The 26,903-nt window shown below is 39.6% G+C and overlaps 1 protein-coding gene across 1 annotated transcript in view; it reads left to right on the forward strand.

Moving 5' to 3' along the window:
* TNRC6B (trinucleotide repeat containing adaptor 6B) overlaps positions 1–18,156 on the forward strand; it is a gene marked incomplete at its 5' end in the record, with an annotated part of 282,305 nt that extends 264,149 nt beyond the window's left edge. The window contains 4 exons of the mRNA XM_089674295.1: positions 10,810–11,046; positions 11,366–11,436; positions 11,541–11,680; positions 15,703–18,156. Coding sequence (XP_089530421.1) covers positions 10,810–11,046; positions 11,366–11,436; positions 11,541–11,680; positions 15,703–16,072 — 818 coding nt within the window. The remainder of the gene's footprint in view (positions 1–10,809; positions 11,047–11,365; positions 11,437–11,540; positions 11,681–15,702) is intronic.
* Positions 18,157–26,903: the final 8,747 nt, after the last annotated feature.

Consider the following 26,903-nt stretch of genomic DNA (forward strand, 5'->3'; position numbering starts at 1 on the left):
TCTGGTCTATGCCAAAACTTAGGTATCAACCCCTTCGCCGCATTTAGATAGCACCATATACCCGAATCCTTGTAGTTATTTACTGATAACTCCGTACTATGTAGAAGACATACTGCTGGGTTCAGTCCTATCTTTATCCCGGAGATATTTTCAATTAATTGAACAATTATCTCCCAGAAACCCTGAATTTTTGGGCACTCCCACCATATATGATATAAGGTGCCTATTTTTCCACATCCCCTCCAGCACTCTAGTGAATTTTCCCCACATATCTTATACTCAACGTTCGGTGTAATGTGCCATCTCGTTAAACACTTGTAATTTACCTCCACTTCTCTCATACTTATATTCTCGTGTATTAATCTGTATATTTTTCTTTGTTTATCCTCATCAATCTCTATTCCCAAATCTCTTTCCCATTTACCTATATACATTGGTTTTGTGTAAGTGTCTAACTCAGTGAGGATTTTATAAATTTTTGCGGTGCCTCGCCTCCCGTCACCTCGTGTTTCTAACAACCTCTCAAACACGTTCCAATCCTCTCTCGATCTGAACGGTTTTGGGAGGTTTCTGACAAAGTGTTTTAATTGATATTAATAAAAAGTTCCCTTTTATCCCCTTTCAAATCACCAAGTGTTCTCAATTCCTGTCCGTCCATTATGTCTCTCAGTTGGATATCTTCTTTTCTAATCCATTTCCCTATACTTTCCTCCTTGCCTGGGGGAAAATAATCCGTATTCCTCAGTGGTATTAGTTGTGAGTTAAAATCCCATTTCATAAATTTATGCAATTTATCCCAAACTTTAAAAACATTTAATGTAAAAACACTTGTGGTATCTTTTAACCCTCTATATTGTGCTGGTGCCCATATAGTTCTCTTCAAGGTAACTCCGCTTAGTTCATTCTCAATCTGAACCCACTTTTTCCCCTCATAATTATGTGTCCAATCATAAATTCTCGCTAAGACTACTGCTTTATAGTACCTTTTAATATCTGGCACTCCCAAGCCTCCTCTCTCTTTATTTCTATTTAACAAGTCATATGATATTCTGGGTTTTTTATTTTTCCATATATATTTTGTTAACATCTTTTTTATTACTTTAAAAAAGGCCTCCGGAATTTTGATTGGAATCATCTGAAATTTATAGAGGATTTTTGGTACAATTATCATTTTTATCAGGTTTATACGGCCTATCCAGGATGGGTTACCTCCTTTGAATCTCCTTAGTTCCTTCTTAATCTCATTTAAGAGTGGGATATAATTTAATTTATACAGGTTTGTATATGAAGCAGAAAGTTTCACCCCCAAATACTTTATCTCTCTATTTTTCCATATAAAGGGGAATTCTTTTTGTATTTTTTCTTTTTCACTATTTGAAAGGTTTACATTCAAGATCTCAGTTTTGGTTGGATTAATTTTCAAGTTTGATAACTCCCCATACTCCTTTAAGCTCTTCATTAGAATTGGGAGTGTTATCCTAGGATTTCCCACATAAAACAAAAGGTCATCCGCATAGGCAGCTACTTTATGTTCGACTTCCCCAATCTGCACTCCTTTTATATCTAAATTCTTCCTAATAGTTGCCAATAGTGGTTCCAATGCCAATATATACAACAATGGAGATAATGGACAACCCCGTCTAGTTCCATTTGACATTCTAATAGGTTCCGACCTCTCTCCATTAACCATTACTATCGCTGAGGGCTCTCTATACAGCTTTCCTATCCATTCTCTCATTCTTACTCCTATTCCTAGAGTTTCCAGGGTATCCATCATAAAACTCCAATCTACTCTATCGAATGCCTTCTCAGCATCGATCGAAAGTACTATTACCGGGGTTTTCCCCTTTCTAGCTTTTTGGATAAGCAACAGAGTTCTTAGGCCATTATCTCTGCCCTCCCTCCCTGGGACAAAACCTACCTGGTCCCCCTGGATCAAATCTGGCATGAGATCTTTTAGTCTATTTGCTAGGACCTTTGCATATACAGTGGGGATCGAAAGTTTGGGCACCCCAGCTAAAAATTTGTATTAATGTGCATAAAGAAGCCAAGGAAAGATGGAAAAATCTCCAAAAGGCATCAAATTACAGATTAGACATTCTTATAATATGTCAACAAAAGTTAGATTTTATTTCCATCATTTACACTTTCAAAATAACAGAAAACAAAAAAATGGCGTCTGCAAAAGTTTGGGCACCCTGCAGAGTTAATATCTTGTACTGCCGCCTTTGGCAAGTATCACAGCTTGTAAACCCTTTTTGTAGCCAGCCAAGAGTCTTTCAATTCTTGTTTGAGGTATCTTTGCCCATTCTTCCTTACAAAAGTCTTCCAGTTCTTTGAGATGTCTGTCACGCACTGCTCTTTTAAGGTCTATCCATAGATTTTCAATTATGTTGAGGTCAGGAGATTGTGAAGGCCATGGCAAAACCTTCAGTTTACGCCTCTTGATGTAATCCCCCGTGGATTTCGAGGTGTGTTTAGGATCATTATCCATTTGTAGAAGCCATCCTCTCTTTAACTTCAGCTTTTTCACAGATGGCATCAAGTTACCATCCAAAATTTGCTGAAATTTTATTGAATCCATTTTTCCTTCTACTCGTGAGATGTTCCCTGTGCCACTAGCTGCAACACAACCCCAAAGCATGATTGATCCAACCCCATGCTTAACAGTTGGACAGAGGTTCTTTTCATTAAATTCTGTGCCCCTTCTCCAAACGTACCTTTGCTCATTCCGGCCAAAAGGTTCAATTTTAACCTCATCGGTCCACAGAACTTGTTTCCAAAATGCATCAGGCTTGTCTATATGTTCATTTGCAAAGTTCAAACGATGATTTTTGTGGTGAGGACGTAGAAGAGGTTTTCTTCTGATGACTCTTCCATGAAGACCATATTTGTACAAGTATCTCTTTATAGTGGAATAGTGTACCACAACTCCAGTGTCTGCCAGATCTTTCTGGAGGGATCGTGCAGTCAAACGTGGGTTTTGAATTGTTTTTCTCACAATCCTGCGAGCTGTTCTGTCTGATATTTTTCTTGGTCTTCCAGATCTTGCTTTAACTTCCACTGTTCCTGATAACTGCCATTTCTTAATTACATTCCGAACAGAGGATATTGATATCTGAAAACGCTTTGCTATCTTCTTATAGCCTTCTCCAGCTTTGTGAGCGTCAACTATTTTCAGTTTCAGTTTTCTAGACAACTGCTTAGAAGAACCCATGGTGCTGATTGTTGGGACAAGGTCAGATGAGTCTGGGCATTTAAAACCTTTGAGATTGACATCACCTGGTCTTCCCAGATGATGATTGAGAACAATCCATGACACTGGTAGGTCTCAGCTTTGCAAAGGGGGCAGTGCATGCTATAAATTCTGCAGGGTGCCCAAACTTTTGCAGACGCCATTTTTTTGTTTTCTGTTATTTTGAAAGTGTAAATGATGGAAATAAAATCTAACTTTTGTTGACATATTATAAGAATGTCTAATCTGTAATTTGATGCCTTTTGGAGATTTTTCCATCTTTCCTTGGCTTCTTTATGCACATTAATACAAATTTTTAGCTGGGGTGCCCAAACTTTCGATCCCCACTGTAGCTTGTTGTCTATATTCAAGAGTGATATCGGTCTAAAGCTAGAGCACTGAGAGGGATCCTTCTCTTCCTTTTGTATCAGCACCACATGGGCCTGTAAAGATTCCCTTCTCACCTCCATCTCTCCTCCCAGGGCGTTCATATATCTCTTCAGTTTCGGTATTAACTGTTCACTGTATTTTTTTTAGTATCTCACTGTATATCCATCTGGGCCCGGACTTTTCCCCGTCGGAGTGTCCTTTAATGCTCTTATTATTTCTTCCTGTGTAATTTCCAAGTCAAGGGAATTCAGTTGATCATAATTTAACTTCGGTAGACCTGCATTTTTTTAAATATTCCCTTCTTTTCTCTCTTCTCTCATTTCCGTTTATATTTACTGGGTCTTGGGAGGCGATATTATATAGCTTGCTGTAATATTCTTTAAACACCTCGATGATCTCTTTAGTAGAGTAAACCATTTCCCCCTTGGAGTTTTTTATTTTCTCAATATAATTTCTATTTTTTTTTTCTCAAAGCTCTCATTAAATATTTTCCTGGTTTATCTCCCCATTTATATCTCTCACTTGCAACTTTATTAAAGACTCTTCTCTTCTCCTCCTCCAGCAATAGCTCTAGTTCTTCTTTCTTTTTTATCACCTTCTGTCTTATCTTTTCTGATCTTTTATTTTTATATATTTGCTCTAACTCAGCTATTTCTTTTAACAGCCCAGTAAATTTTTCTCTTCTTTCCCTTTTCTTTTTTGCCCCAGACGCAATCAGGATACCTCTTATATAAGCCTTATGGGACTCCCACACTGTAGCCATCGATACCTCCCCTGTCTCATTCTCTTGAAAATATCTTTCAATCTCTTCTCTTACTTTTCGATCCACCTCCTGATCCAGGAGGAGAGCCTCGTTCAGCTTCTTACCTATCCCACCTGTCAATCATCTTCCCCACCTCATTTTCAATGAAACGGGCATGATCCGAAAAAGACATCGCCTCAATTTCTACTTTATCCACCAAATCTATAAGCTAATGATCTACTAATATATAATCCAATCTGGAGTACATCTCATGTGCTTTGGAGAAGAAGGTATAATCTCTCTCTTTTCCATGAATCACTCCCCAAATATCCACCAGTTGACACTCCTGGATCACCCTCTTCAGGATTCTCAGAGCTCTACCTCCCTCTCTTTGCACAGAAGATGTCGTATCCATTTGTGGGTCCATACAAAAATTCAGATCGCCTGCCACAATCAAACGTCCTTTCTTAAAGGCCATCAGTTTTCTCAGGACACCCTTCAGAAAAACTTCTGGTCTTTTATTTGGGCAGTAGATATTTACAATTGTACATTCTTGCTCTTGTAATCTACCCTTTAAGAACAGAAATCTTCCCTCAGGATCAACCTCTCTCTCATCTATCTCCAGCCTTACATTTTTTTCAAACCCTATTGCTACTCCCTTACCTCTCTTGATTGGGGAATCCGCATAAAACCATGTTGGGTAACTTCTAGAGTACAACTTTATATTTGACTTAATTTCTAGGTGTGTCTCCTGCAGGAATACCACCGAAGCCTCCCTATACTGTAGCTCCTTAAATAATTTAAATCTCTTCCCAGGACAATTCAATCCCTTTACATTATAAGTTATAAATCGGAGATCTTCCATCTTTCATGTCTTATCCTTTCTCTCTTTTCCTTTCTCTCTCTCGTCCATTATACAGAGTGTTACCCCTAAAAACCCCATCCTCCCTATCCCTCCCCCCCTGAAATCTCCTTCCCTCCCAACCTCCCCTCTCCTTTTCCCCCCCAGGCCTCCTATGCCCTTGGATCATTTTCCACCTCTGATCCCTCTATAGGGGTTCGACTCTGACAATGACCGCTCACCTTCCCCCCCTCCTCCCCGGTATCCCCTTATCTATTGTTTCTCTATTTCCTCTTTCAACCAGCTGCCACTTTCTTGACCCACCACTGTCCAACTCTCCCTCCCCCACATCCCATCCAGGTATCTCTTGTCTCTGCAGTCCCAATTTATCACAAAATTCTTCCATATCTTCCGGAAATCTTAATATAGCTGTAGTTCCATCCCTCCACCCAATTAAACTTATGTCCCGGCCCCAGCTGTATTTCACATTGTTTTTTCATCACTTCTAGGAGGGGTTTCAGTGATCTCTTCCTTCTCAGAGTCTCTGCTGTTAAATCTGCAAAAATTTGGATACTTTTTCCTTCGTATGTAATATTTGTTCTTCCTTTAATCTTTTTCCATATTTCTTCTCTATCTCCGTAGTTATGAAGTTTAACAATTATAACCCTTGATTTTTCTACTCCTTTTTCTTGTTGATACTTCCCAATCCTGTATACTTCGTCCAATTTAAGCATCTCCTCATCCGATTTATCCATTATAGAGATCAAAATTTTGGCAGTTAGTTCTTTTAAATCTTCCCCCTGTGTCAGTTCCGGGACTCCTCTTACTCTGAGATTATTTCTCCTTTCTCTATTTTGTTGTTCTTCCATCATATAAAGCAATCTCTTTTGTTCTTTTCTATCTTCCATTATCCACTTCTCTAATTTAGGGATGGCCTGGTCTTGGGCATGAACCTTCTCCTCTATTTCCTCCACCCTAGTTAACAATTGTCCCAAGTCTTCGCAGATCATCCCCATCTCTTGCTTTATTGATTTTTCCAAGCCTTTAAACATTTCCGCCATTTCTTTTTTATTAGGTATTTGCATATCTCTTTCAAGATCTCTCGGTTCAATGCCTTCCAATTGACTATTATATACTGGACCCAGGGAGAGTCTCGGGCTATTATCCAAGCTTATTTCCAAATCACTTTTTTAACTTATTCCTTGAGATCTTTCTGGGGTAACATTTCCTTGTGACACATACTTCTTAATCGTACCAGTTTGGGTGTTCTTAGGCCCGCTCCCTTTGATATTTTTACCTTTCATGTTGTTTTTGGAACTTTTTACTCTTATTTCAAGGAACTCCTGTTCTCTTACACCTCCCAATCTTCAGACCCGCCCTAGGAATCTCCTATTTCTTCAGGTTAAATTTTTTAATGCAATGTCTTATTATAGGCACATAGGAATCTAGTGTGGGAACTCAATGTGTATATAAGTCTGATATACAAGTCCAATGTCTATAGAGTGTTAAAGAGGACCTGCAGGAAGACCCGCGGTCATCACTCACCCTCCACGTTGGAACTTCACTCCAGGAGCATTCCTCCTCTGTAATTTTGTCCTCTAGTGTCCTCTTGAAGGGATTCCTAGGGGTCTCATATAACTCATATGGCTTGTCTTCTCATCACATGTCTCCTTAAATTGAAGGTGGTACACAAGTTGATAATATAACAGAAAAACAGGAGTAATGTGGAAGTTGGAGGGTTTAGCCATATTGAGGAGGTGGTAATATGAAACTGTTGAACTGTAAAGCTGTTATGATATGGTATATAGGTAGTATAGAGGTGTGGGTGGCCCAGGTGTTCTTGGCCCAGTCTTGACTTTTCAACTGATGTGTCTTGTTCAGTGTTGGCTGGATTTTAGCTTTTTTTACCCTGGCCATGTCTCTGGGCACTGAACACCTTCTAGGTTCTCCAGGTAGGTTTCAGTTCTGGTATATGACCGCACTAAAGGATAATGGCTTCCTGGTAGCTTCAAGTTTGATTCTTCTATCTTTGGCAGTTAATTTGCGTTTTTTGTTTTGTTTTTTTTTTGTTTTTGTTTTTTTGTCAGCACATTTTTGCAGCCCTGTTGACTATTTGCAACAAAACGTTTGATGCTTCTGTGATCATGCCCCAATAGCTTAGCAATTTCAAGAGTACTGCATACCTCTGAAAGACGTTTTACAATTTTGTGACTTTTCTGTCAGTTTTTTTGGCCTGAGGAAAAGAAGCTGCTTAATAATTATGCACACCTTTACATAGGGTGTTGATCTCCTTAGGCCACACTCTCCCTCATTACACAAATATGCCACACTTGATATGTTTAAATCCAATAAGCATTCAAGTTTATACAGCTTGGAGTTGGACAGTATGCATAAAAATTATTTGGTCAAAATACTCACTTTCTTAATAATTGTGCACACAGTGTATATTTGAAAATGTATCAATCCTGATGTACTGACTGCCTATCTCGTTGTTTGAGGCCCTCATAATGCCAGGACAGTACTAATACCCCCGAATGACCCCTTTTTTGGAAAGTAGACCGGTATTTAGTAAGAGGCATGGCAAGTTTTTTTGAAGTTGTAAGTTTGTCACTGTGACGGAGGGTAGGCAGGACAGAACACACACGGCGGATGGCAAACATACAAAGCTTTATTGAGACAAATGACAGTCACTCAATAGGGGGATTGCAGGGAGTGGGACAGGACCCAGTATGTCAATAGCCGGGATCGTGCGGCGTCAGAATATCTCTGCAGGAGGTTCGCACCTCTACGCAGAGAGGTGTGAACCTCGCTATCTTGTCCCCTCCGGCCTTGCCGGATGGGGATAAGATAGTGGCAGAGGTGAGAGGAGCCGCGCCTCTTGTCCTGTGCGGCTTGGCTTCAAAGAGCCGCGGCAGGACGAGAGACAGCAGGAGGTCATCCAGATGTGGGCCAGCGGAGGAGGGAGAGCACCAACTGTGACAGTCACCATTTTTGAAAAATGCAGAAATTATTTATTTTTATATACTGTCAACAGTACAGTACAGCATTATAGTGCTGGCGTGTCGGTGGTCAAATTTTTTAAAGCTTTGGGGGGTTTTTTATATACGGTCATCAAAGTAGTTCAGTGTCACCAACCAGTAGTGATGCTATACTACTTTGGGGAGAAGGTAATCAGAGATTTTTTATTTTACACTGTTATTGCTTATAACAGCGATGTTCACTTTTATAAGCAATAGTTACCTTTCATGAATGGCTTTACATTCATGACAGCTTGTGCTTTAATGACATGCTCTGATTGGCTAAAGCTAATCACATAGTACAGGTATCCAGGTACCATGTGATAGATGTGGGCCAATCACAGCATCACAACCCTAAGCAAACTGTTCATGAATAATGGCCAATCATAGTGATCGCATGATACTTTGGCCACTCACAGCACCTCGGGTACCAAGCGCCGTGATCCACTGTGTCCACCGGACAAGGAGCAGTAGTGTGCATATGCACAGGCAATGTACATTATAGTAAATTTGCTGTGAGTGGGTCGGCAAGTGGTTAAACAAAGAAAAATTACCATTTTAGGGAAAGAAAATAAGGTAATTTTGAAATTGACTGCAGCAACACATCTCAAAAAAGTTGGGACAAGGCAACAAAATGCTGGCAAAGTACATGGTACTAACTAAGAAGATTTGGAAGAACATTTTGCAACAAATTGGGTTAATTGGCAACAGGTCAATAACATGACTGAATATAAAAAGAGCGTCTTGGAGAGTCAGTGTCTCAGAAGTAAAGGATGGGCAGAAGTTCACCAATCTGCGAAAAGCTGCGTCAAAAATTGTTGAACAAATTCATAATAAAGTTCCTCAACATAAAATGACAAAGACTTTAAATATATCATCATCTACAGTATATAATCTCAAAAGATTCAGAGAATCTGGAGAGATCTGTGTCCAAGGGACAAGGCCGAAATGCAATATTGGATGTCTGTGATCTTCAGGCCCTCAGATGACACTGCATTAAAAACAGGCATGATTCTGTGATGGACACCACTGCTTGGGTTCAGGAATACTTCCACTGTCACTATCTGTAAACACAGTTTGCTGTCCCATCCAAAAATGCAATGATCTATCATGCAAAGAAGAAGCCATATCTGAACATGATCCAGAAACTGCACCATCTTTTCTGGGCCAACGCTCATTTAAAATGGCCTGTTGCAAAATAGAAAACTGTTCTGTGGTCAGACGAATCAAAATTTGTCGTTCTTTTTGGGAACCATGGATGCCGTGTCCTCCGGGCTAAAGGCGAGAGGGGCCTTCTATAGAATGGGTAGCCTGCACATCTGGAAAGGCACTATCAATGCTGAAACGCATATCCAGGTTTAAGAACAGCATATGCTCCCATCCACATGACATCTTTTTCAGGAAAGGCCTTGCATTTTTCAACAGGACAATGCTAAACGGCATACTGAATCTATGACAGTAGCATGGCTTTGTAATAGAAGAGTCCAGGTGCTTAACTGCCCTGCCTGCAGTCCAGACCTTTCATCAACTGAAAATATTTGGCACATCTTGAAATGAAAAATATGATATAGACGACCCAGCAGTTAGATTTTTATATCCAACAAGAATAGGACAGTATTCCTCCCCAGCAACTAGTCTCCTCGGTTCCCAAACATTTATAGAGTGTTAAAAAAAGAAGGGATGTTGCACTCTGGTAATTGTGACCCCTATCCCAGCTTTTTTGAGACATGTTGCTGCCATCAATTTCAAAATTAACCTATTTTCTGCTTAAAATGGTACATTTTCTCTTATGAATAATATACAGTGGTACCTCGGTTTACTAATTTAATGCGATCTCTAGTTACGTATTGCGAAAAATTTGTAAACCAAAATGCAGTTTCCCATAGGAATGCATTGAAAATCAATCCGTTCAGGAGGTCAGAAAAAAGTAAAAAAAAAGTCTTATCTGTTCAAAACTCTTTATAAAGTGCACTTTAAAGGCATAAATACTGTACAGAGACATGATTAAAAAAAATTCCAGAATGACTCCAAAACTGTATGCAAAAACTGCTCCACAACACCTCCACACTTGACACCATGTGCTACCTTCAGACTCCAGCATGCACGGGGGTGGCACAATAAACCTCCCAGGCACAATGCATACTGGGGAAACTTGCTTCGTATTGCGTTCCGAGGCGTTCGTAACCGAGGTACCACTGTATGGGTTTATGAGATTTGCAAATTATTGCATCCTGTTTTCATGCGGATTTTCCACAGCTTCCCAACTTTTGGGGTTGTAAAAATGCTACCTGCCTTGGTTGTTACGCTAATCAGCTGGCTTCAATACTTTGAGTCAATGAAAAAAACATGAAAAAAAGTGTAAAGACCAGTAAAGTTAGTGAAACCTATGAACTCCTCTGCGTGCCTGTTCAAAGTCAGTAGCTTATAATAATTCAGAGTGGAGTATGGCATGCTGCTAGCTAGGGTTTTTTTCGTTTGTTTTTGCTTTTCTTATTTATTTATTTTTTTAAGAAATCAAGGACAGGAATGCCAGTCTCCAGGTTTACTTAATTTTCTCGTGATATTTTTTTTTTTTTCAAACCAGCACTCTCAGCAAAGTTTGGGGACTATAAATCTACCTGGTCACCAGACCCCATTGGACACAACCCATCACATCACTCAAACAAGATGTGGAAGAACCAGATGTCCAGGAATAGCCCTGGGCTGCCTCGCCCCCCTCCAGGGCTCACCAACAACCCCAAAGCCACCAATTCTCCATGGAACAGCACAGCCCCTCGCTCTGTAAGAGGATGGGGTGGTCAGGACTCAAGGATCACATCTGGTAAATTAATATGGACCCATGATGTAGAATTAAATGTTTTTTGGCACATTTGTAGTCATTGCTTATTAGCCTATGATATGAACCTATACTAAGGAGAAAGCAGAATTATTAACCTCAATAATAAAATGTATCTCTTCATACAAACCTTAAAAGGCAAGTTTTGCAAGCAGTATCCATTATCAGAGCATGGCTACAGATACATGAGCCAAGTAACATGGCAAATATCAGTGCTTCAGCTACAGATGTTAGATTGCCGTGGTTTTGAGACTAAATATCTGGTTTTGAAAAAATACTGATTTAACCAATAATTTATTTATAGGATCTACCTGGAGTGATGGCAGTTCTGTGCGTCCAAGTTACTGGCTGATCCTTCTTAATCTTACACCACAGGTATCTGCAGATATTCTGATTAATGTACATTCAAATTCCAAATCATTATCTATTTCAGGAGCTGGTGAATGATTATTCCTTTTGGTGATTTGTTTTTTTTCCAGATCGACGGTTCCACCCTCCGGACGATCTGCATGCAACATGGCCCTCTCCTGACATTCCATCTCAACCTCACCCAGGGCACAGCTCTTATCCGATACAGCACCAAACAGGAGGCAGCCAAGGCCCAGAACGCCCTGCACATGTGAGTCAGTAGGACATGTAAATTAGTAACAGGATTGGAAGTAGTTCCTGAAGGAAATAGGGGTTTTCTATACATTTTGTATATACTGTTCAGGATTAAAAATTGATGGAGCCCTCTGTTCCTTTCTATAAGTTTTTTAACAAGCTGACTGCTTTGCTGAAAAATGTTTACAGAATTGAATATCAGAATGTTGCACATCGTCAGAAGGTACTCCTCCTACATCCCAACCAGCACTATATGACTTTATACTGAGGTTGTTAGAGACAGTTGGAAAGTAAGGAGCTAGTGTTGGGTTTTCTATAAAAAAAAAATCCCGAATGCTTTACAAAAGCATTTTATGGGTGCACCTGGTGTCTGTTGTTTGTTTTTAAACAAAGTTTTTATACAAACTATAAAAAAGCATATTAAACTTCTGTTTGTTTTAAGTTTTCAAGTTTTAAACACCATTGCTATGCAGAACTTGCTGACATGGTTCATAGTAAAAGGAGAGGTTAATATAACTCAGATTTAAAATGTTGCATCGTCCCAGCTCATACCCATACTGAACACGGTTTGTAAAATAGCGTGGCATAAATCATTTTTTTTTTTTTATAATTAATATAGCCTTCCATGCGGGGTCACATGATCGCTGAGCAGTCGCTCAGTGAGTAGCTGCTGCAGTAGATGGGAGGGAGTGCCAGCAGCGGAGGAGCAATGGAAGTCGGCAGGGTATCGGCCACATCGTTTATCTGCTTAGTCATCATGTGATTAAACCAAATTGATTAAAAATGTTTTTACCCTGCACTATTCTTCAAACCTATCCACTATAATTAAAACTTTCAAAGAGCATTTATGTAGAAGTGGACTAAAGCATTCATCCCAGATTTATATTTTTTCCCTAATACTGTATGGGTAAATTTTGTGTACTACCCGGTTGCCATGTCATCCCTGGAACATGACTTTTGTGAGATATTGTTAAGCATCTGTTTTGGAGTGCTTCTTTTCATCTAAGACTGGCAATGAGTGTTTCAGTGTGCCTGTTAAGTCTGCTTTAGATTTACCAACAGCAATGCAGTGTGAGGACAGGTCCTTACACTATATAACTGCACTGTTTGTACAGTTTTGTTACGTTTACCATCAAAATGTAATAGGTCTGACCTTTTCTATTAAATTGTTCCTGAAAAATAGAGTTGTGCTTCCTGACGTGTACCTTGGTACTCATGTTCTTTAGCGTAATAGATGTCTGCAGTGTGAGATAATCAAAGGTACTGCTGCCTCTAACTGCTAGTTTCATGGGACTTGTCTGTTCTGTGCTGTTCTCCTGAGAGCTTGCTCGAGTGGAAGAGAGGAGAGAAAGCTGCACTTGTGGACTTGTAATACAAGTATCTCTCTACCCCTGCTTTGTTTGTTCTGTGCATATCTACATACTTCATGCACATAAAACCCATGGATATCTACAGAAGACACTATGCACAGTACAGTGATGAGACTCTCAGCCGGATTAAGACACTTGAATGGTGTAAACCTTTCAAAGATGTCCATATGTCCGTCAGTGACGATCCTGGCCATGGTTATTCCCAGCCCACAGCAGTCATTCCTGTGAACATTCAGCGCATGGAACGCCTGATCCTGGATAATCAATGCATAACCTATTGTGAAATTGCACAAGAGACAAATCTTTTTGTGGGAACAGTGAACACAATGATGACGAAGAGAAGCAGGCTGTCCTAGAATAGTTCAGGCATACACACAAATCTTCCTGTGCTGAAGCTTTTCAGGCATTAGTTAAATGCTGGGATAAGTGTATGATTGTAGCATGAGAGTATGTTGAAAAATAAATGCAGTTTCCACTCCTTGAAATTTGTTCTTTTGTCATATAAACTCGAAAGTCCTGGTTTAACTTGAACACTCCTCGTACATATCCAAAACCTTTTGTAGCTTTATATGGAGTGGGGAACGTTAAAACCCATCTTTTTTTTGCCATCTGTGTTCAATGGGAGATGATTTCCTTCCAATTCCTGTCCTGTATAAACTACAGCAAGCAGGAGGAAATCTTTCTAAAGTCCGGAAAATCCCATCTTAGATGTTGTCAGAATAAGAGCCCCTCTGGAACACTCTGTTCCTATTCTGGTTACAGCTCAATTTTGGATTTTCCGTCACTTTAAGTCCTGGAAGTAGAACAAATAGGATGGATGAGTCACTTCAGAAGCGACAAAGATAGCAATAAAAACATGACAGATGTTCTAAACTTACCCTTATCTTAACCACTTGCCTACCGGGCACTTATACCCCCTTCTTTACCAAGCAAATTTTCAGCTTTCAGCGCTGTCACACTTTGATTGACAATTGCGCAGTCATGCAAGATTGTACCCATATGAAATTTTTATCATTTTTTCTCACAAATAGAGCTTTCTTTAGGTGGTATTTAATCGCCGCTGGGCGCTTTACTTTTTGCGCTATAAACAAAAAAATAAAAAAATAATAATTTTTTCTTTGTTTCTATTATAACATTTTTCAAATAGGTAATTTTTCGCCTTCACTGATGTGCGTTGATGAGTCAACACTGATGGGCACTGATAGGCGGCACTGATAAGCAGCACTGAAGGGCACTGATAGGCGGCACTAATGAGGTGGCACGGATAGGCGGCACTAATGAGGTGGCATGGATAGGCGGCACTGAGGTGGCATGGATAGGCAGCACTGATGATGGGTACTGGTAGACAGCACTGATAGGTGGCACTGACTGGCGGCACTGCTAGGAATTGACTGGCGCAACTGCTGGGCACTGACTGGCACAACCGCTGGGCACTGACTGGTGGCACTGGTGGGCACAGGTGGGTGGCAATTCTGGGCACAGGTAGGTGGCACTTCTGGGCATAGGTAGGTGGCACTGGTGGGTGGCACCGCTGGTCACTGGTGGGCGGCACTGCTGGGCACAGGTGGGCAGAACTGGTGGGTGGCATTGCTGGGCACCGATCATCAGGGCACTGATCATCAGTGCCCTGATGATCGGTGCCGATCCCTGCTCTGACAACTGCTGTTTTCGGCAGTACTTTCCTTGCACTCTGACAGCGTGAGGAAAGTGCAGCCGAGAACCGGCAATTGCATTTCCCGGTGATCAGCGTGTCATTGGACACGGCTGATCACGTGGTAAAAGGCCACTGTGATTGGCCTGTTACCACATCACATGATCAGCTGTGTCCGTAGGACACAGAGATCGCCGGGGGCGCACAGGAGAGTGCGTTCCGGGAGGACATCATATGACGCCCTCCCAGAACTGGCTGGCCACAGTGTAGCCGTCATTCGGCTATCTGCGGTTGGCAAGAAGTTAAACTGAAAATATTTTTTTTTTTTGTTTGTTTTAACTGCACGTTATGCACCACAACTATGGGTCATTCTTATTCATCTGTACAGGCATTATATATAAATGGTCTTTTGAACTTTAACCACCGAGCAATTTTTTTTATGTTTTGCACAAATGTAAAAAAATCTGTTTTGATCATAAATTTACTTAAAATTCCCAGAACATTATATATTTTCTGAAAGCAGGGGCCTTCTAGAATAAAAAGACAGAGCAGGGCAGAGCAGACAACGGTGACTGACAGTCACTGCTCTCTGCTCAGAGCGGCCGTGAGAACTCAGCAATCGGCAGTTATGTGATTGCTGAGTTCTCACACTTAGCATCGGATCTACAGAACTGACGCTGCATCCACCTAGGTAAGTATGATTTGGCAAAAAAATTACTTGATTCTCTGCTCCTCCAGCAGATGGTGCTATGGTGGACTCTCCCTCTGTTTCATCATGTCCAGTGTAGGGCTGTGGACCCTGCTTTGATCTTGATGATGTCAGGGGGAGAAGAAGCTTCAGGACTGGTTTATCTGCAGGGTGGAGCCGAGGATCTGGTAAGTAAATCCTTTTTTTTTTTTATTATTTTTTTTATAACACTGGGAGACAATGGAGCACAGACTGTTTTGACTTTTTTTTTTCTGCTTGCTTATTTTTAAATTGATTTGTTTTTGTTGTCCATCCCTTCCTCACCATAGGTGCGTCCTGGGTAACACGACCATCCTGGCAGAATTTGCAACGGATGAAGAGGTGAGCCGTTATCTTGCACAAGCTCAGCCACCAACACCTTCTGCTCCTGGCGCAGGCTGGCAGCCATTGGAAGTGGGACAGAACCATCAGGCTGAACCAGTAGGGCCAGCCCTAAACCTTTTCGGAGGGACCACAGGGCTGGGACAGTGGAGCAGTGGTGGTGGTGGTAGTGACCTGCCAGGCGTGTCTCTTTGGGGTACTCCAAGCTACACATCCAGCCTGTGGGGGGTGCCCAACACAGAGGACGCCCACCGGATGGGCAGCCCAGCCCCGTTGCTACCCGGTGATCTTTTAGGAGGAGGGACCGACTCAATATGAACTTTGAACTTTCAACTCTGACCTCGTGACCTTTCAGAGCAGCAGCACTAACTTGACCTTTTTGTGTGTTGTTTTTTTTTTTTTTTTTTTTTTTTTTCAAACTTGCAATAAATACATTTTAACTATAAAGAGAAAAAGAAAAATGATCATTAAATCAGGTGGGTGCAAGTTAAGACTTTGATCGCTAATGTTACAAAAACCTGCGGTCGCTTTCAAGGAGGTTGCATTTTTTTCTTTTTTTCTTTTTTTTTTTTTTTTTTCCTTCTTTTTCCCCTTTTACATTTGTCTTTTTGTTGTGCTTGCAAATTCCTTCCTCCCCCAACTGGAGATCAGAAGAAATGGGGGAGGGAGGGATCCTGAAACCATGGGTCTGGAGGGAGATGTAGAAAATTGAAAGAAAAACAAAAAATGGACAAAAACACATATCAGTCTTGAAATACTTGAATAATGAAAGCCAATGTTGAAAGACAATGTGAATTCACAAAACCTACCATTCAAGAGTCATTTTGTGCTGGGAGGGGTAGGAAGCGCAGAGTGTTTTTTTTTTTTTTTTTTTTTTTTTTTTTTTAACCATGGCATTCGGGGACTGCTGAAAGCAAACTAAGTTGGTGCAAAAAGTTTTTACTAAAAATGCAGGAATGAGGGGTATTACATTAAAAAAAAAAACAAGCATGTTTGCTGCCAGAATGGACTGCAACATGTTGCACATTATAACTTTAATGTTCACACTGGTAGCAAAATGTTTTAGCCATTCACACAACTGTTTTTGTTCAGGGTAAGTGAGTGGTAATACTTCTCTTACATGCATTTGTTTAACATTTCAAGGCAAGATGTGGCAACGCAGCTCATGTTTCTTTTCCAGCTTGATGTGGAGAGGAAAGATATTTAAGTGGATAACAAAGAATAAGCCAGTTCTACTAGGCTGATCTTGTATACTGTGACTATCATACATTTTATATTGGCGGTCTGGCCAATTCACGTTAACAGCGTGAGTCACACCTACACAAACCTAATGTTAATATCCAAGATTATGCTTATAGTGGTTTTTAGCTCTCTGCAGACCAAGCTTTTTAAGATGTACGAGTCAGTGAGTTGACAGACCATTTCCAAACACATGCTTTCCCCATCACTTGTTAGTTTTTGGGGGGTTTTTTATAAAGCCCTTCTTATTTAGGTCCTCTGAATATTGCATTCAACAGTGCATTAAATCAGCAGGATCTCCATGTCTTTTTTTTGCTGCCAGAGGCCTATAAATGTGTAACAGAAGGGTTAATGTCAGGTCCAAAATTCTGATATCCAGATCTCCTACTGGTGGCACTTAAGGATTTTGAACATTTGTTGTTGCATGAAATTTTAAAATGTGTGTTAAAATGCAGTTGGAAAATGAAGCCTAGCAGACTCCAGTCCACTTGACGCGCATGTAAGCGCAATCAGTCAGGGTTTGAGGTCAAAAGTCACTCTGTAGCATTGAAAATGTAGTTTAATAGGCTTAACTCACTTGTATTTTGAAGGTGCTGCAGATCTTTCTCTATCTACCTGTGACAACAGCCTTTATACCTAGCTTTTTCTTTTATTACTGCCTTAGCTAAATTTTAAATTGCATTTGTCATGCATCCTTTCTCTCTAACTGGGCTGGGTCAAGTAACTTTGGCTTCAGCATCATTTTCCAACTTGCACTGACTTTTTTTTTTCGTTTTAATTGCAACACCATGGAACCATTTCAATGCAAGTTGTCCTCACAGCACTAACAAAATGCACCATGTGAGCTAAGCTTCAGAACAGTCTTACGGGTGGAGCTATACTAAAAGGATTCGGACATTCAAAACAGTTTTAAATGGCTAAGGAATGACGATACCAGTTAGGTTAATCTGCTGCTAAATACTTTGCTCCTTTTCATAACAGGCATATTACCAATCTGCACCTTTTTAAAAATGCCATTAAACTGTTTAAGTAAAATACAACTTTCAGATATTTTGCTTTTACTATGAGTGTTATCATAAGGGTAAATAATATAATTTTTATTATTTTTGTGTTTTTGTGTAAATGTCATCCAATCCTGTAATACAAGTTTGCACTGGGTTCTATTTTTCATGGTGTGATTTTTTTTTTTCTTTAAAAACAAAAAAAAACATTCATAGTTGACATCACACACCTTTTTAAGAATGTTTAGTCCTGACCTCTCCCAACATATTGCCCCAGTTTCCAGTCTGTTAGCTGCCTGAAGTAGTATTCATTTTGGATGTTTTGATGTTAAACTGAAAATGAAGCCTGTATAAATGTATGTATGTGTGTCACACAAACCAGTGTACACAGTGGTCTGTTTAATATTGTCAATGAAACCTATAAGACAGGTCAATGTCCTATTAAGATGCGCCTATCATCTACATATATATAGGCAAACATTTTGTCAGCTTAGCACATATATATGAGAATGTCATCTAACAGTTTAATGGGAACTGTTAACTTACAGAGACATACTAAATATGCTTCACTGATATTTTCTTTCTTAAAGGATTAGCTGCATAATCATGAATGTACTTTCACTACACAGAATGGATGCCAGTCACTGGTACATTTAACTGGATTATTTGTAGGTGCTCTGTGAATGAGAAATGCTTCATTACATATATATTGCTCCTTTAGTCATAGTAGACAGTTCCATATACTTTTAAAGCATTTTTAATTTAATTTTGATTTATTTTAATGGCACAAATGGTCAGGTATAACATGTATTACAAGTTAAATTTCTTGTGTGAATTTCTGTAAGCCTTTTATTATGTTTAAGGCGGGAGTACATTTTTGTTTCCACTGGTTGCTTACTTGTTTGTTTTGTTTCCTACAACCAATCCATGAAAATTCCTGCTACTTTACTGCAATGTAACCTAGATTCTAGAACATTGGTTTACCTAGTCAGTACTGCTGGCAAGAATGACAGACTTTGTATGATGACAGTGCTGTTGTTTATTTGTACTATTTGGATACCATACTTATAGATTAAGATGTAGTTTCCTTAACTTGGCAATACCAGCAGCCAGTGGAAACAGAATTGTGTTACTTTGCACTTGCCTTATGCTGCCTATAGACATCTCTTGACCTTACTTGGGCCAAGCAGTTTTGCTTAAAACACCATGTGGGTTCAAAAAAAGTGTTCCTTTTTCCCATAGGGTGAAAGGAGTCACCTGAAAAGATTCATATATGCCTACCCTTCAATCTTCTTTTTTTTTAAATTTATGGTAGAACATGTTACCAAAGCAGATTATACTACATTTGCTACGGCACTTATGTCTCCTACTGATATGTGCATGTTTGACTTAATGTTATGGTCATCGAATCTGAACCACTAGAATAGAAGGGGGGAGTGAACCATGGCTTGTATTAGACAAACTGTTTTCTCCCATGCTAGTATGCTAGTGTACTTATCACCTGCACAGAATAGAGAAAGCAAACTTGTGGGTGAAACCAATATCCTTTTTTTGTCTGTTAGTGCACAAAACATTGATCCGTAGTAAATTTATATATGTAAATTGCAAAGTTGCTGACTCCTACTTTTGCACAGCTGATATGTACACTTGAAACAAAATGAAGGTACAGGATGGTTTCTTCGTAGCAAAGTTCTAATTGGTCACTATAGGCCTGTAACTATGCATTGTTGTAAGCAGTTTAGTTAATGCTCAAAAAGTGATGGAAATATTGCTTGGCATCTGATAGCTGTATTGACTAAACCGTGAGCATATGCATGAATGAGAAGCAGAGATACAAAGACTTTGTTCACTAGTGTGTGTGTATAGATGTATGAGAGAAATTTTGTTAATTTAGTTTTTATAAGGGCAGGATTATTTACTATGTTGTACTTGTGGTTGGAGACTCAAACTATAATCGCATTTGTTTGTTTTCAAGCATGGGGCAATTATGCAGTAAACAAGATCAGACAATGTATTAGTATCATTGGCTTAGCACATGTTTGGCTGCTAAATAATTAACTGCTGGATGCGATTTAGTTAATCTTGGTAAGTTACCTACATGGTCAAACAAATCTATTACAGGCTGGTAATTATGGTCTTTGCCACAAACAATAGTTACCAACAAAAATTGTTATATGTTGATCATCATGGTCAGAACTGACTATAGTCTTAAGAGTCCTTTCACACTGGTGTACATACAAATACAGTCTGTATTTTTCAAAAACACATATTGCATTTTGTTTTTTATCAATGTGTGTTTTAACATGCTTTTAATGCATTTTTGTTGCGCTTTCTGGTTTTCTGACTCCCAGCATCCACCTGTGAAACATGGAGTAAAAAAAAAACGCAGACACAGTGTGCTTTTGATCCACTTTTTGATGCATTCCCATTGGCTTACAATAGAAGATGTCTTTTTGGTGACAAAATGCACCAGAGATGCAGCATGCAGATCAGTAATGTGAGCAGTTGCATAAGATTTAAAGGGGTTTAGTTTTCATGCGCCTTTGTAACCCTGGAAAAGTGTGGCAAAAGAACACCAGTGTGAAAGGGGTCTTGATACAGAAAGCCACTCAACTTATATAAATCAGATGAGGCCATCCTCCAAACACACCTGCCATCCATGCTGTCCACTGTATTCATTGGTACTTAGCTAATTTTTAGCAGCTGTAAAAATAGTATTTTTAGTCAGTAGAATCATTGACTCCTTACTGGATATCAGATAATACAGGCACTTTAAGGGCTGGTTCACACCAGATGCAGTCCAGTGCATTTTCAATCAGCATCAAAAAACACATGTACAGTGTTTTCCATGTATTCCAATGGCCCTAGTTCACACCAGTGCCGTCATTAAAAAAAAAATATACTGCATTTAGTTATGTATGGATCACATATGGAATGCAGCAAAATTCACCAGAATGCAGGGACACCTGTTCCAGTATTGCTGCTTAAGTGGGGAATTCACCTTGTTTTTTAGAGCTTTCCTCTCACTTCTTGCTGCTTCTCTGAGATTGAAAGGAAGGATCTCCTCATTGGGACACAGACCACAAAATGAAATGATGTTTCAATGAAAGAGGTTTTAACTCCTTCGCTATTATATTGAAAACTAAAAAATGAAGTAGATAGATACACACACACTTTAAACTAGGTTTAAATTAGAACTCCAGGAATTTAGCCACTTTCTAAAATGTGCTGGATTACTATGAGTAATGCATGCCAACTCGTGGATTTCTCTCTTTAATATACATTTTACATTTTTATAGAGTGCCAGGAGTACAGCTATTGCTTTGCTTCTGGCATGCCAACGCTGGGACTTAGGGACTCAGCAGCTTCAGAGTTGTGTGCAGCCGGTCTTCCTGCTCCTCCCTTCCTGTTGCCCGCACACAGAGAGCATTGTATTATGTGAACCCATTCACAAAGTGAGAAAGCAGCATCTCTCCTGTCAAGTGGCATGCACTGCATTGGACTTAACCCATAGTAAGCCAGCACATTTTAGAAAGTTGCAAAATTCATGGCTATCCCAGGGGTTTGAGCTTGCTTACACTTGCAGATTGGGGATTAGTAAACACATGCTGTTAAGATGTGATTTTACTGCATCCAACCTGTTCCAAGGCAAAAATCCCCCTTGTGTTCAGTGGGCACTGCCACTTTCTGAATGAGCCAATAAGGCTACACAGCACCCTTGAGCAATACACCCTGTTTTGGCCCAGCTTAATACAGGTTATGAAAAGGAGACATATCGCCTCCTTACCACCTTTCAAACTCCTCTGAGACAGCCACATGTGTAAACATAGCCTTTCTGTCTAGCTCCCCAGTTGGGGACCCATACTGAAATAAAAACCTGAAGAGAGGTTCTAACTCTTCCATTCTTTATAAACGACTAAGACAAAAGTTTGGCTATACATGCACTTTAATTTTTTGGATATGATCTTTTGGGCTGATCTCACTTCACCTATCTGTTATATTACCCCAACTCATTTTGTGTTAGAAAATATATTAGGCCATAACCTGGAGGACTTTTATTGAAACATTAAAAAAAAAAAAAGTCCAATGCTACTTATTGTAAGCAAAGCCTGTTGTGTTTTTTTTTTTACCGACTGTCCACATTGTCTATTTAGCACTTAAGCTCATTAGGAATCCCTTCATATTTCTTATCCATTCCAGTATGGTACAGCTATGACACTCCACTGGACATATGAAATACCCCAAGGTAAAAAGTTATCAACCAATACCCAGCACCCAGATTCCAACTTTCAATGATTTACAATGAGAAAGCTAATGACTTTGGATTTGTTTTTGTAAATTACATACCCCAATAGCTTTAATGGGCATGTTTCTATATAAAAACAAAAGGAACACATTTCATCATACACCATAAAGCCACATCTGCAATGCATTACACATAAAAGAGCTGTACTTTTTAATGCTGTATGAAACCCAAAACCAAAAATGTATTATCACATCCTACCAATTTTTAGATGTGGTTGCATTAGTTTTCTGATTTTAGGGTGTATTTCTTTTTTGCATGGTTGTCTAGCCAGTAAGCCAGACAAAGTAGCAGTTAGAGGAATGGGACAACCCATTTAACACTGACAGGGGTGCCTACAATAGTCAACGAGTTCAGCTTCAGTTAAGTCCAACTAAAATTTGTATTCTAACACTATCCTCTTCCCAGACTGACAATTTTGCTGTCCAAAAGGGTCTGCTTTACTAATTCATCCAGAATGCAAAAACCCTAAGACAGGAAGTGCGTTACTGGCAGGATCACCAGGGGAAATGGGGAAAAAAAAGTTTAAAAGAAAAATAACAATAATAATGCAGCCATCTAAGGATTACTTATCTCCAGTATATTACATTTTTGGTTTTGGGTTTTATACCACTTTAAAAAAAAACACTTGAGAAAGCAAAAGGTCCTAATTAAAAACATTTATATAGGTATGAACTATTTTATTGTCTGTGTTGTCATTTAGCATCTCATTTTAATATATGGTTATGCCCATAAATATTTGAACAGTGGTAACATTTTCATTATTTTTGATCTGTATGCCACCACAGTGAATTTGAAATGGAACAAAGTGGTTGTAAACTTTTACATATACCCAGTGAAGTGACTGGCCTCAGGTGACACACAGAGACGAAATGAAACCACATACATAAGTTGTACATGTTTATCTATATGGTATCTGTTTAGATATATATCCCCTACATACATTCAAAGTGCAGACTTTACACAGGATCTCTCAGCCCGGAAAAGCAGAGGGTGGGCAGTTGTAAGTTAAACTCAGTGAGGAAACTTCTGAGAGCTGATTGGAGGGAAGGGACACCCCCCTTTCTTCACACAGCACACAACAGAGCTGAGGCTATCAATCACAGGTTGTGCCCTCCCATGTCACCATTTATCTCTTGGTGTGGGGAAAGCTTGTCAGAAGTGACTCATGCAGATAGCAGAGGAAAGAGGCAGTAGACAGAAATGACACTTATTACTTTTGATTAGTAGTAGATTAGAGAGGGCTATGCTTTTTTGATATTTCATGTCAACCACTTTAATATATGAGTGAAGTGTAGGCTTCATATTTAATGCTGAACTCTAGTTAAAAAATATTTGCAGGCTGATGGTTCCTGCAGAATCCTTTCTAGTGATGCTCCGCTCTCTTCGCAGCACTGGACTTCAGCTTTAATTCAAGAGGTTTAGCAAAAATGTTATATGAGTTGTTTAGAAATTACAGCCAGTTTGTATTGTCCGTCGGTCACAAATCCTTTCTAGGGGCTCAAAAGTTATTGGATGATGCAACTTAATCGTAAAAATATTGATAATATTCAGTGCTTTGTTCAAGATCCTTTGCGGTCAATGACTGCTGAAGTTTAGAACATATAGATCTCAACAAATTCTGGAATTTCCTTTGCTCCAGCCATCTCCACTTGCTGCTTCTTTGTCTTTCTGCCTTCATTTTTTAATTTAGCAAGTGAATTTTATGTTCAAATGGATTGCGGTTAGGTGGCTGACTTACAATTAAAGATCATGCCACTTTTTTTGCATTCAAATGTCGAGTTCTCTGGGGTTGCTTTCACGGTATGTTTTGGGACATTTTCCATCTGTATTGTGAAACACCATCCTATCCCATTTGAGTTTTTAAGCCATGCTGTTTAAATTACATAAAACAATCCCATGGTCCCTTGATGTATGAGACTGCTGTCATTCATTTACATGACTTGTTTGACATAGATGGCCTTTTTTAAACTTCTTGTGAACCATTTGTCCTTCCTACCCAAAATGTACACCCCTTGGCTCTTCATAGAAAATACCTCTTCTTTGGTAATAATAGACTCAGTCGGGTTGATTTTGTAAAATCTGTTGCAGCTGTGAATGGTAGCCAATCAGCTTCTAACTTCTGCTTGTTCATGTACGTTTTGCCAAAAAGAAAACTGGAAGCTGATTTTTTTTCTATGTAGAGTTGCACCAGATTTTGCACTCTCCAGTTTTATTAAATCAACCCAATGTGTTCTGTTTCTCCCCTCTGTCAGGTTAAATGGTCCTTTATGCTTGATCTTATGAATGTTTTAATGACAACCCCGTCTGTGTAGCCACAAACTTTGAAGACACTGAATTTCAGGAAGTCTTCTTTCGAATTTAGATTTGACAATGATACACCTATGTCCAGGATAGTGTTCTTGAATTGGTTAGATGTTCTAAAAGGATTTTTTTTTTTTTACCATGGAAATAATTATCTGCCACAGTTGTCCTACATGGTCATTCAGACCTTTTGATGTTGCCAATCTCATCAGCGCATTCCTTCTTTTTTAAAATGTATTAAATTATTTACCCATTCCTAATCCAGGTTTGGTTTATTTTCTCAGTCTAATGTCCTGTTTTATTTGCATTGACAGCTCTTGGGACCTCATATTGGGAGTTCACAAGGACAGCTTTCAAATGCAAATCCAACACTTGGAATCAACTGAAGCCCTGCTCATGAGGGCACAGTTCACACCTGGTCTTGGTATCACTCATCACCCAATTGTTTATTGGCTTTGGTCTCTTAAAAAGGGTAGGGGCTACATATAAAAACTGCTGTAATTCCTAATCCATTCAACCAATCGGGATGTAAATGCCCAGCATTACAGCTGTCAGTCTGCAGTTTCAGACCACAACACAACTCCGCTCTAATTTCAACTTCACTTTTCTTTTTTGGAAAAAGCTAAAGCAATCAGTCCATAAATACAAATTACTTCTATAAAAGTTTCTACATTGAGTTCAGCACACACATTACAATCTGACTTTAAAATCATTTTAAGATCTACCAACTAGGGGTTTAATTGGATACAGATTGAATGGGTTGTTAGAGATTTCCTTTTATTACATAATTTTAGTAAATTTAAAGGAGCGATTGCAAAGATTGTATAGTATCATACGGATTGTAGTATGTATGTTAAAGCGGAGTTCCAGTCGCACTGTGAAAAAATTGTAAAAACTGTAGCTGCTGATTTTTATAAAACGGCCACTTACCTGTTCTACGATTCTGCGGTGTCCTCCTCGTAGCCCGTTTCACCAGCCATCTGGTGTTTCAGGTGCCAGTATCTTCAGTGTGGGCACCCGGCTGTGACAGCTTGCGGCTTCACAGCCGGGTGCCCACTGCGCACGCGCCAGTAGCGCTGTGCTTCCTGAATGGTCCCATAGTCTTCTGGGACCTGTCACGTGACCCAGAAGACTACGAGGAGGGAGAGGGGGAGGACAAACTTCCGCTTCCTATTGCCTAGGCGATCAAAGTGGGAGCGGGTACCTGTCAAATTCGGGTACCCGCTCCCCAAAAGTGCCATTCCTTAATGGGGAGTGGGGGACCAGTCTATAAAGTGGAACTTCCCCTTTTGGGTGGAGCTCCGCTTTAAGCTAAACTGTATGCAGTGCATAGGGGAAAAATGTAATCTGTGTTTCAACTGCTGTAAATGTAATCAGCTCACAAACATTTAAGTTAGGCTGAGGGGATAGCCTAATTTCAAAAGCTATTATTAAAATAAATACTAATTGTCCATGAAAGTCTTTCTGGGCAAGGCATTCTAGTTAGACTGACAACGCTCTCTCCCTGTTTACCATTTGTATTCTTGTGTCCCCCTGTCAAACAGCTTCAACACACATGTAGGCATTGCCCACATAATGTTCTTTATCATGTAACCTGCCCCAAGGAATTGCTAGTGCATGCTGGTAGACAAGAAGTGGCTGTAAAGATGATTCAGGAGTTCAGCAGCACTGAAATGCAATAAAAAGGTGAAAACAAGTATTTTATTTTTAAAAAGGCAGTTTTATTCACAGTGCTTTAGAAGTAATTGTGTTTTCTAATTAGGGTTTACATCTGCTTTAAGTATTATAGACCCTTCTCTTACTATGCCCATAGGAAAAAAAAAAAGCAGAATAACAAGGTGATTTGGTATCCTCAGAAGTAGCAAATTCTTGACACAAGTGTAGTATGCTAATCCAAGGGCCATGACCCAGTGAATGGGTTAAGCTTCACTACCTCTGAAATGCTATGCAGCACATAAGTCAATAAATTGCTGCTTCCATCAGAGCCCAATCACCCATGTTTTCGTAATGTCAGATTCATAAAATTGATCATATCGTATTTGTAACAGATGCTTTACTAGGTTTGGCTCTGAAAATGGCAGATGCTGCTTGTTCCATGCTGTACTGGCAAGTGTACCACCTCACTTTTAACATACGTCAAGGGGTATACTACAAGTAGCCAGAATACCATTCCAACTTCTAGTATTGAATTTTGGCTTTGCCCCTCAGCAATCATCTGGTGTTTGTATCATGCCATGGTCTTTAGAACTCTAGCAGGTCAGTGGGTGCTAATTCTATGTATCCTACTGCCTTATGTCCACGT

The sequence above is a fragment of the Staurois parvus genome, unplaced genomic scaffold (genome assembly GCF_062004578.1).
Source record: "Staurois parvus isolate SC_StPar_1 unplaced genomic scaffold, SC_StPar_1.0 ptg000149l, whole genome shotgun sequence".
Classification (NCBI taxonomy): Eukaryota; Metazoa; Chordata; class Amphibia; order Anura; family Ranidae; genus Staurois; species Staurois parvus.